Genomic DNA, 12,463 nt, shown 5'->3' on the forward strand with positions numbered 1-12,463 from the left:
GACATGAATGTTAACATTGTACTTGCCTTCCTCACCACAAACTTGACCTACAAATTAACCTTTAGGGAATCATGCACAAGGCCTCCCAAGTCCCGTTGCACCTCAGTTTTTTTTGTATTTTCTCTCCACTTAGAAAATATTCAACCCTTTCAATTATAGCAAAGTTCATGACCATACACTTCCTGACACTGTATTCCATCTGCCACTTCTTTGCCTTTTCTACTAATCTGTAAGTCCTTCTGTAGCCTCTCTACTTCCTCAAAACTACCTACCCCTCCACCTATCTTCATATTGTCTGTAAACTTTCCATCATCCAAATCATTGACATATAACGTAAAAAGCATTGGTCCCATCGCAGGCCCCTGTGTAACACCAATAATCACAAGCAGCCAACCAGAAAAGGCCTCCTTTATTCACTCTCTTTGCCTCCTGCCAATTAGCCACTGCTTTATCCATGCTGAAATCTTTCCTGTAATACTAGGGGCTTGTAGCTTGTTAAGCATCCTCATGTGTGGCATCTTGTCAAAGGCCTTCTGAAAATCCGAGTACACAACATCAGCTGAATCTCCTTTTTCTATCCTGCTTGTTATTTCTTCAAAGAATTCCAGCAGATTTTTCAGGCAATATTTTCCCTTGAGGAGACCATGCTAACTACAACCTACTTCATCATGTGCCTCCAAGTACCCTGAGACCTCATCCTTAATAATCTCCTCCTGCACTCAGGTCAGACTAACTGGCCTATAGTTTCCTTTTGTCTGCTTTTTCCCTGCTTGAAGAGTGGAGTGACATTTGCAATTTTCCAGTCTTCCTGAACTATTCCAGAATCTAGTGATTCTTAAAAAATCATTACTAATGTCTCCACGATCTCTTCAGCCACCTCTTTCAGAACCCTCAGTGAACACCATCTGGTCCTGGTGATTTATCTATCTTCAGACGTTTCAGTTTCCCAAGAGCTTTCTCTCTAGTAATGGGAACCTGACACACTTAATAACCCATGAAATTTCCACCATGCTACTAGTGTCTTCTACAGTGAAGACTGATGCAAAATACTTATTCAGTTCATCTGCCATTTCCTTGTCCTCCATTACTACCTCTCCAGCATTGTTTTTCAGTGGTCAATATTCACTCCACTCTTTTAGACTTTATGTGCCGTATCTGAAGACACTTTTGGTATCCTCTCTAATATTATTGGCTAGTTTACTTTCATATTCCATTTTACCCTCATAATATCTTTTCTGGTTGCCTTCTGTTGGTGCTTAAAAGCTTTCCAATCCTCTAACTTACCACCAATTTTTGCTCTATTACTTGCCCTCTCTTTGGCTTTTATATTGGTCTTTGACTTTCCTTGTTTGCCATAGTTGTGTCATCTTGCCTGTAGAATACTACTTCCTCTCTGGGATGTATATATCCTGAGTCTTCCAGATTGCTTCCAGAAATTCCATTCATTGCTGCCAGTGTTCTTTCCAGTCATTTCTGGCCAACTCCCCTTTCATGCCTCTGTAATTCCCTTTACTCCACTGTAATACTGATACATCTGACTTTAGCTCCTCCTTCTCAAATTTCAGGGTGAATTTGACCATATTATTATCACTTGCCCCTAAGGGTTCTTTTACCTTAAGCTCGCTAATCAATTCTGCTTCATTGCACAACACCCAATCCAGAATAGCTGATCCCCTTGTGGGCTCAACCATGAGCTGCTCTAAAAAGCTATCTCACAGCCATTCTAGAAATACTACAACCTTTTCCCCCAATCATCTCTCAAAGGGCACCCTCTTTTCCAATAATCTTCCTCTTTTCTTTAGAAGCAATATCAAGTACCTCTGTTTTCATACCAAGACATAAGTTTATAACCAGTATACCTATGTGAATGCTGTCCAGTGCCTGCAGTGCATGCTCACTGTCCAAATTCTTAAGGAGGTGTTACAATGTACTTGCAACAACTCATTGTCATAATCAATGACCTGATTATTGTAAAAGGCAAAATCTGGGCACTATTTTTCTTTTTTTCTGGAATTTACAGCATTTTGTTGAAATATGACATAAAGTTAACATTTAAGTTATTAATCCAACTAAATATAGAGAATGAGAAACATCAAAAATTTGACCTAATACTATATAAATTTAAAAATCGGAAAAGAATAGGAAATATAAACCAGTCAGAAACCAGGTAAGTAATAAACACAAGAGATTCTTTATTGGTGGAAATGCAGAGCAACACACATAAAATTCTGGAGGAACTCAGCAGGTCAGGCAGCATCGATAGAAATGAGTAAGCAGTAGACGTTTCAGGCCAAGACCCTTCATCAGGACTGGAAAGGAAGGAGGGAAGATGCCAGAATAAAGTTGTGGGGGGGAGGGGAAGGAGGACAAATTGAAGGTGATAGGTGAAGCCAGATGGCCAGGAAAGGTAAAGGGCTGGAGAAGAAGAAATCTGATAGGAGAGGAGAGTGGACCTTGGGAGAAAGGGAATAAGGAGGGGCACCAAGGTGAGAAGAGGTAAGAGGCCAAGTGGGGAATGAAAGAGAAGGGAAGGGGAGAGGAAAAGAAAGAAATGGAAAAAAAAAATTACTGGAATGAGAAATCGATGTTTATGCCAGCAGGTTGGCGGCTACCTAGACGGAATATGAGATGTTGCTCCACCACTTTGAGGGCGGTCTCTTCTTGGGAGAAGAGGAGGTCATGGACCAACATGTCAGAAGGAGAATCAGGATAGGAATTAAAGTGATTGGCCACTGGGAAATTCCGTTATTGGTGAATGTCAGGTCTTACCAACGTAGAGGAGGCCACATTGGGAGCACTGGTTACAACAGACAAACCCAAAGGATTCACAGGTGAAGTGTTGCCTCACCTGGAGGGACCATTTGGGGCCCTAAACGGAGGAGAGAGAGGGAGTGAATGGGCATGTGTAGCATTCTCTCGTTTGCAGGGATATGTGCCAGGAGGGAGATTAGTGGAGAGGGAAGAATAAACAAGGGAATCACTTAGGGAGCGATCCCTGCAGAAAGTGGAGAATGGGAGTAAATAAAGATGTGTTTGGTGGTAGGATCTTGTTGAAGATGGTGGAAGTTGCAGATGTGTTGGATGTGGAGGTTCATGAGGTGGTAGGTGAGGACAAGGAACTCAATCCCTGTTAAGGTGTCAGGAAGATGGGGTGAGCGCAGATGTCCGAGAACTGGAGGAGATGCAGGTGAGGGTAGCTCAATGGTGGAAGAATAGAAACCCTGTTCTTTGAAGAAGGAGGACATCTCTGATATCCTGGAAAAGAAAACCTCATCCTTGGAATAGGTGTGGCAGAGATGAAGGAATGTAGAAAAGGGAATAACATTTTTACAGGAGAAGTGGTATAGTCAAGATAGCCGTTGGAATCATAAAGTTTATAAAAGATGTTGGTAGACATTTTGTCTCCAGAGATGGAGACTGGGATAAAGAAAGGGGTGAGAGGTGGCAGAAATGGACCAAATGAACTTAAGGGCAGGGTGGAAGTTGGAAGCAAAGTTGATAAAATTGAGGAGCTCAGCATGGGTGCATGAAGTTGCACCAATTCAGTCATCAGTGTAGTGCAGGAAGAGATGGGGAGCAATACCAGGGAAGGTTTGGAACATGGACTGTTTCACATAGTCAAAAAAGAGGCAGGCATAGTTTGGGCCTATGCGAGTGCTCATGGCTACCCCTTGAGTTTGGAGAAAGAGAGAAGAGCCAAAAGAGAAATTGTTGAGGATGAGGACCAGTTCTGCCAGACGGAGGAGCATGATGACGGAGGGGGAGTGATGTTGAGCAAGAAGAGGAAAGCTTTAAGGCCTCGCTGTTGGGGGATAGAAATGTATAGAGTCTGGACATCCATAGTGAAAATAAAGTGGCCAGGGCCAGGGAACTGAATCATTGAGAAGTAAATAATGTGGAACTCAGCAAGTGAGTCAGTGTGGATTACTAATTCTTGTTACTATTTCTACAAACACAGTGACAAGACTGTTCAGCAATAGCAGGATCCTTCTTTAAGTATACAGATCACAATCGAACGATGCCTTACGGAACTGACTACAGTTACAAACTGAACTGGGAAGCAGTTGAAGTTTGCCAGCTGAGGTTAAAGGTGGCAGTACATGGGAAACACTAGAAATTACTTAAATTAAATCTATTACTTTGTGGAAAGAATATCACTGGACTTCACAAAGGTCAGCTCCCTCCCCCGATTTTCCACAACAGAATCACCCTTCCCTGACTCAAAATACTGCCAAAACCCCAGTGTCTGGACATACCCAAATAAGACCTGCGCATTTGTTGTGGCTGGGGATAGATGACTCTTCTCACCCATTCTAATGAAGAGTTTTCCTGAGGCGTGTGAATCAAGACAGTCCGGGGCAGGGTTTCGACCCAAAATATCGACAATTCCAACCTCCCACCCCTCAGTTATCTCCCCACCCACTGATTTCCTCCAGCAGATTGTTTGTTGCTCCATTTTCCAGTTCATACAGTCTCTTGTGTCAGCCAATAAAATTGCTGAGGCATCTTTCTGCTACATATGGACAGGAAAGTAATTGACTCCTTTTCCACTGAAAACCCATGGGGAGTTGAAACCAACCTTATCATCTACATGGTAGCTTGTCGTGTTAGGGCCATGTTTTGTTTCTTGATACAATAGAGCTCAAGCTTTGAAACAGAATGTTAACTGCAATTACTTTTTCATAAGTCTTGTGTAATGGAGGTTCATTCATAGTTTATAAGGTGTAAATGTGCAAGTCTTTGCAAATAAAAATAATTCACAGTAAACAAAGTAGATAGTACAGCACTCAGTGTTCTAGTGCACAACATCATGAAAAGGTTGGATTCCTGCTCATAACCTTTTTGCATAAGATTCTTTCATTTACCAGTATTCCCATGAGAAAGCACAGTTATGCACAGGTTTTCAGAAACATTAAAATCAGAATGTTAAGATTCAGTAGAAAGATAATAAATGGATAATCTAAAGTATAATTAATGTCAAATGAACAGACTGGAAAAGTACAGACTGAGCTGTGGAAAGCCACATTTTGTCCACCTGTTTTACTGTTAGTGATCTTTCAGGAGGTCATTAAGCTAACTGAATCAGTTCCTGCTCCCAGGAGAGTGATCCTATCAGTTCCATTCCTTTCTCCTTCTTTCCCCTGTAGCTTTGATGAATATTCTCTCTCACATGCCCACCACATCTCCTTCAATTATCTTTCCCACTTGCCTGCAAAGGGGTGCTTTACAGTAGTGCACAACAGCTCCGCAGAACTTTTTTTCTGAACTTTACCTGGTGCAAATTAGTGGAGACCCCCACTCTACATACTATTGAAGCTTTCAAACTACAACCACATAAGACTATTTGCATAACTTCATACTCATAAATTTCATCAGGCACGCTTTGGGCATCAGTTTAGGCCCAAGAGCCTCCTCACCTTAGTTTTGAGGGTCACCTCCCTGTCTTGAATTTCAGAAATGTATGCCCCAGGTTAATTTATGTTTTGTCATTTAGGCTTCTCTTGCTGAAACATTCACATACTCAAGGGTGTGGCTATTGTATCAGCACATGGATGCAGCTGTTAATTAAACAGATCATGGTTATGCATTGCTGACAGAAACACCTTAGAAACTGAATCCTTTTTAAAAGTGAGGAGAATGCTATTGTGTACAAGGAATTGAATCAGCATTTGTCCCTGGAACTGTGTTTATTTCTGTGCTTTTACCAGATTTTATAAAATGTTTTGCATCCCAGAATAACATTAATTAAATTTACGTGTGTTTTAATGTTATTTTATCAAAGCAGCAGCAACACAGTTTATGGTATTGATTATTCATAAGTCGTATCTCTCTTGGCTTTCAGGGACCTGTCATTTATTAGCAACAACTTTTTTAATTACAGAAGGAAATCAAAGGCTGTAAAATAACACAGACACGAGGAAATCAGCAGAAGCTAGAAATTCAAGCAACACACACAAAAAATGCTAGTGAACGCAGCAGGCCAGGCAGCATCTATAGGAAGAGGTACAGTCGACGTTGGTCCTGACGAAGGGTCCTAGCCAGAAACGACAACTGTTCCTCTTCCTATAGATGCTGCCTGGCCTGCTGCGTTCACCCGCATTTTAGTGTGTGTTGGCTGTAAAATAGTCTGTTTTCATAGCAAAAACAAAACTCCCAGAAATGACCTGCATGAAGAAAATTGTTTGCTTAACACCTTTATACTTTTGTTTTTTGTTTGGCCTTGTTTTCCCAGAAGAAATCAATTTTAACTGCACAATGGTTACAAAATAGCCAATTGTTGTCCTTGTTTTAAAGATGTAAAATAGGCAAAAATTCCATTTAGCACAGAGACACTTCGTGGCTGATCAACTGAAGTACTGACCACACTGTTACATTCATGAGACCTGTTATTTAGGCATGTTGGACTGCCACCTAGCACTGCATTGAGACCAAATTTATTAGCTTAGGACTAGGGCTTGCTCATTCAAGGTTCTCTGGGCACTAACTGAAGTTTAGCTTTATTAAAATAATATATCATCAGTGGAGTCAAAAGTTCTTTCCCTGACATCATAATCCTGATCATCAGCCATCCATCTCAATCCACCATCCCTTCCCTGCCAATCCCTCAGGCGCCATTGAATCTGATACAGTATTGATGACAGGCACATATTATAGCAAACTTATTGGTAATCAATGCAAGTAAGCTGAAAAATGCCAACTAGATTTTCTGGCCCCATGTGTTGCCCTAATGATTGTTCTACCATGTTTCTCTTTCAGACGATCAAGCTTGGTGATAACAACGAAGCTCTACTGGGGAGGAAAGTGAGTGCTCATAAACATTGCCATTCTCTCATTATTTTTCCCTTTGTAAGTTAAATGCAATTTATTTAGTTCTGCTAATTATTTGTACCTAAGCATTCAGCAGTTATTAGCTATCCAACTAATGGATTCCCTTATTAGCTCAATAAGCATATTTAATGTCTGAGGAAACTATGCTGAACAAATGTGGTTTCTCATTCAGTCCATGATTTGCATGGAATTTTCTATTTATAACTGACAAACTTTAGCTTTTTATGATATTTTTAAATGAAGCTAACAACCTCCTGTATTTGATCAACAATGGGATCTTACATTGCATCTATCCTGAACTCTTGTGACCTCACATTCACTTTCACCTCCCTTTCTCTTCCCCGTATGAATGGCTCCAGAGCTGGTATAATGTTGTGAAGCGGACAGTTTGGGCCCTTTCCCCTGAGCCATTGAGATATGGTCACTCTTGACCATCAAACTGCCTTATGATCAACTTCCTTATGCTAAATCAAAGGGAGCTCTGTCCAGATCTGAATCGCCTTCGAATGTGAGGACATCACATAAGTAGCCCTTTTCACTCCTGATAGACATTAAGAGTCACAGTCCTTGTGCCCTTGTTCTGATGTGGATGTTCTGTATCTTTGTCAATGTGAGAACATGCAAGTAACCCAGTCACCTTGAAAGTCGATAAAATTCTGTTGCCTGGATTGGGGAGGATAGGTTGAGTGAACTTGGCTTTTTCCGTTGGAGTGATGGAGGATGAGAGGTGACCTGAAAGAGGTGTGTAAGATGATGAGAGGCATTGATCGTGTGGATAGTCAGAGGCTGAAATGGCTGACACAAGAGGGCACGGGTTTACGGTGCTTGGAAGTAGATACAGAGGAGATGTCAGGGGCAAGCTTTTTATGCAAAGGGTGGTGAGGGCGTGGAATGGGCTGCCAGCAACAGTGGTGGCGGTGGATACGATAGGGTCTTTTAAGAGACTCCTGGATAGGTACAAGGAGCTTAGAAAAATAGAGGGCTATGGGTAACCCTAGGTAATTTCTAAGGAAGACTTCCGGTAGAGCTCATGGAGTGAAGTCGTGTTCTTGACTCGCTCCATTACCTCTGAGTTTTTTCCTATGATCAGCTACATTTAAGCTAACCATTAAGGCACCAATTTTTATAATACCTTGCAACAAATTGTGTTTTTTGATATTTGGATGCTTTTAAGATCTGTTATGTCTAAGAACGGGAAAGACGGCAAACCTCCGGTTAGACCGTAAGTTACCGATCCTCCTCCGATTGAACCAGTGGTAACTTTGAAAGCTATATCGGATCTGATTCAAACGGAAATTTCAACTAAACTGCAGAAAATTATTGATGTAATCGATAAAATGGAAACATCTATCACGGAACATCAGACTGCTATATCTAATCTTCAAAAATCCACGCAACAAAATGAACTCAAGATGGGGAAAATTGAAGAAACAATTCCTGTAATGAAGAAAAAACTTGACTTTCTGACTTTTAAAAACTCTGACTTAGAATGCAGAATGCGACGACAGAATATTCGAATTATTGGTATTCGTGAAGCTGCTGAATCTGATGACCCTATAAAGTTTTTTTCTCAACTTTTAAAGGATGCATTTCCTACCTTATTTCCTGACCAACCACCACTATTGGATCGGGCTCACAGAATCCCATTATATTCGTCTAAGTCAAATAAACCTCGGCATGTTATTTTACGATTTCATTATTTTCAAGAAAAGGAGAAATTGCTTCGATTTGCTCAACCTAAAGGTTACATTGATTACTCGCAGCTTCAGTTCTGCCTGGTCGAAGATTTTAGTAAGCAGGTTCGGGATCAACGTGCCCGTTACAGATCTGTGATGTCGGAACTTTACAAGATGGATTTAAAACCAGTGTTGCTTTATCCCGCACGTTTGAAGATTCGATCGCCTGATGGGTCTTCCCGTTTTTTCGACTCTCCATCGGAAGCCCAGAGTTACCTGGATCAATTTTCGCCTTCAACATCTTAATTGCAATTATTAAATCATCTCTGTTTGTTGGGAGGCAGTCAATCTGTTTGGTTTAATTTTTTTAAATTTTTTTTCACTTTATATGAGGGCAGAAAAGTTTTTTTTTGGTTTAATTAATATGGTTGCCAATTTTTTTCTAACTGCGTCATTCCTTTCTTTTTCCCTTGGGTTTCTGGGTGGTTATTTCCTCTGCATCATTTTACGTATTTCCTTTGAGGCCTTAAACTTTGTTGTTTTCAAACGTACTTTTTGTAGTTTTCCTTGTTAGTTTATGCTAATGGTCTCATTTTCTTGTTTAACTATACAGTCTGTTGTTGGTTAATGGTTTTCTTTATATTTACCTGTTTTTTCTTTGTATTATATCGTGTTTGCTTTAATCGGTGTACTTTTTTAAAATTTCTCTACTGTTTTATAACTTTAGCTGATCCTCTTATAGATACACTTTTTTTTAGTGAGCGTCTATCGGAAGTCATGGGGGTAGTTCTAGTGCTTGCTTCTTTCTGGCTGGTCTATCTTAGATTTAGCTTTGGGGGTTCGGGGGGGTGGTGGGAGGGGCTTCACTTCTTAGTTTTTTTTTCTTGGGCTACTTACATTACCGAAGTATTGGTCGCGTTCTCCTTCCCATTATCTTTCGTTTGTTCTGTTCCCTTTCCGGGTGCGTGGGTCGAACCTATTGTCAATCCTCCTTTTTTTGCAGGTTGACTTTAGGGTTTATGGAGTCTACTATTAATTTTGTCTCTTGGAATACTAATGGTCTTAATCATCCAATAAAAAGGAAAAAAGTTTTTAAAGTATTCCGGAGACTTAAAGCACATGTTCTATTTTTACAAGAGACCCACGTGCAGAGGGGGGACAGATTACGTTTTTTCAAATTCTGGAAGGATCAACACTTTCATTCGAATTCCAATGCTAAGATTCGAGGAGTTTCTATTTTTATAGATCCCTCAATCACTTTTGTACAACACGATATTATTTCTGATCCGAATGGCAGATTTCTATTGGTTAGTGGCCTACTCTTTAATAAAAAAGTAGCTTTGGTTAACGCTTATGCTCCTAACATGGACTGTCCGGAATTTTACAAATCATTATTTAATTTGTTCCCGAATTTGAATGAGTTTTCACTAATTTGGGGCGGGCATTTTAATACTTGTTTATCTCCATCTTTGGATCGTTCGGCTCCTTTACGGACCTTACCCAATAAATCTGCAACCTTGATTAACTCATTCCTTTCAGATTCCGGGTCGACGGACATTTGGCGTTTTTTGCATCCCCAGGAAAAAGATTTTTCTTTTTTTTCACATGTTCATCGTTCCTATTCAAGAATTGATTTTTTTTTTATTGACTCTCGTCTTATTTCTTCAGTGGTTAAATGTGAATATGACTCTATAACCATTTCGGATCATGCTCCAATTAAACTTTCTATTAAAATACTGGCCAACACACAAAATAATAGACAATGGCATTTTAATTCGCTGTTGCTTCAGGACTTGGATTTTGTTAACTTTATGAATGAACAGATTGATCTCTTTTTTACAATCAACTATACAGAAGATATTTCTATGAACATCCTTTGGGACACTTTTAAAGCTTATATTCGTGGTCAGATCATCTCGTACTCTGCTGCTTTGAGGAAGAGGTTGAAGGACGAGGAGCTGGTTATTGTAGACAAGATTAAGGAAATTGATAAGATATATGCTACAGCTCCCTCTGAGAAGTTGTATAAACAAAGAACTGAACTTCAAATGGAACACAGTTTGTTACTTTCGTCCTCGATTGGAAATCAATTAATGAAAACAAGAAGCGAATTTTATATACATAGTGACAAAGTTGGTAAACTGTTGGCTAATCAGTTGAAGACTAACTATTCTAAATTTCAAATTAATCAGATTTATAATCAAAAAGATCAACTGATATTTGATCAAGCTGAGATTAATCAATCCTTTTTTGATTTTTATTCCGCCTTATATCAATCAGAGTTTCCACGAGACTCTAGATATATGTATGACTTTTTCAGATAACCTAGATTTCCCTAAGATTTCACATGATATATCTTCTATGCTAGACACTTCCTTTACTACTGATGAGATTAAGAATGTTATTTTCTCTATGAGCCCGGGGAAAGCTCCTGGACCTGATGGGTTTACCGTGGAATTTTATAAATGTTTTGCATCTTCACTAATCCCTTGGCTATTCAAGGTTCTGGAGGCCTCATTAAAACTTGGTAAACTTCCTGAATCCTTCTATAGAGCATCGATCTCTTTAATTTCTAAGGTAAGGACATGCTTGGCACGGCATTGTGGGCCGAAGAGCTTGTATTGCACTGTAGATTTTCTATGTTTCTGATGTTAAGCCAGACCTTCATGTCATGTATTCATCTTGGGTTGGCTGGTCCTCCTGAGCTCATCACTATCTTTATTGCAATATTATTCTAATTTGTTCTGTGGGACTGTGTTCCCATCTCCTTGCTCTAAGTAATTATACATAAGTTATACAAGACTGTACAAAACAAGGTAGCCCATGGTAAAATATTACACCTGAGGGATGCCAGTAGTGATATTGTGGGGCAAGGTGTTTGACCTCCAATAATCACATTGTCTACAAGAGCAAAGTGCAAAGTATATATGTTTGCCCACTAATGCCCATGATATTAGTTTTAAAAGGGCTTCCCAGTGTTGCATTCAGCCAAGCATTGCCTTGATGTTGTGGACAGTTCGTCTCATCTCGACCAAGGAATTCAGAAATTTAATCCATTTTCATGACAGGAGCCAGGTGCTTTTGACCAGGGGTCCCCAACCTTTTTCGCACTGCAGACCGGTTTCATATTGACAATAATCTTGCGAACCGGCCGACCGGGGGTGGGGGGTGGGCGGTGGTAGGGTTGCCAACGGACAAGAGTAGCAGTCAAATGCATTGGGTTTACCCCGAGAAAGACTACATTGACCATGAAGCCTTGCGCGGGCACCACTATGCATGCGTGATTTGCGCATGTGTGTACATGCCGATTTTTTTCTACAAATCGGTTTTGGCGATTCTTTCAGGGGTGGGGATGCTAATCACAAACGCAATATAGGTGACAAGTGGCTAATACACTCAATTTTGTTTCTAAAAGTGTTTATCTAACGAATTTAATATTAAACACACAGCGCATATTTTCCTCGCATGAATATAGCGATAAGTCAATTATCAGGGGAGCTTGAAGTAAGTGTTGAACGAACTTCCAGTAGAAGTGGTAGAGGCAGGTTCAATATTATCATTTAAAGAAAAATTGGATAGGTATATGGACAGGAAAGGAATGGAGGGTTATGGGCTGAGTGCAGGTCGGTGGGACTAGATGAGAATAGCATTTGGCACGGACTAGAAGGGCAGAGGTCGCCTGTTCTGTGCTGTAATTGTTATATGGTTATATAAGTCAATAGCATCATAACATTTTAAGTAATGTTTGGATATTGAACACACAGCACATATTTTCCCCGTATGAACATATAAAATCATTGCAACATACCAATATCGCTGAATCAGTGGGAGCCCTGGGCTTGTTTTCCTGCAACAAGACAGTCCTATCGAGGGGTGATGGGAGACAGCGATACTCGAAGGGGGTTCCTTATGTCCAGTCTATTCCGCAATTTAGTTTTCGTTGCATTCATTGTAGAGAT

At 40.2% G+C, this 12,463-nt stretch overlaps 1 protein-coding gene across 5 annotated transcripts in view; it reads left to right on the plus strand.

Moving 5' to 3' along the window:
- kcnab1a (potassium voltage-gated channel subfamily A regulatory beta subunit 1a) overlaps positions 1-12,463 on the plus strand; it is a 426,617-nt gene that overhangs the window by 380,834 nt on the left and 33,320 nt on the right. For all 5 annotated transcript variants that reach the window (XM_072255366.1, XM_072255368.1, XM_072255364.1 and 2 more), the window contains one exon: positions 6,757-6,801. In XM_072255366.1, the coding sequence (XP_072111467.1) occupies positions 6,757-6,801 (45 nt within the window). The remainder of the gene's footprint in view (positions 1-6,756; positions 6,802-12,463) is intronic.

This window comes from Mobula birostris, chromosome 4 (genome assembly GCF_030028105.1).
Source record: "Mobula birostris isolate sMobBir1 chromosome 4, sMobBir1.hap1, whole genome shotgun sequence".
Taxonomy (NCBI): domain Eukaryota; kingdom Metazoa; phylum Chordata; class Chondrichthyes; order Myliobatiformes; family Myliobatidae; genus Mobula; species Mobula birostris.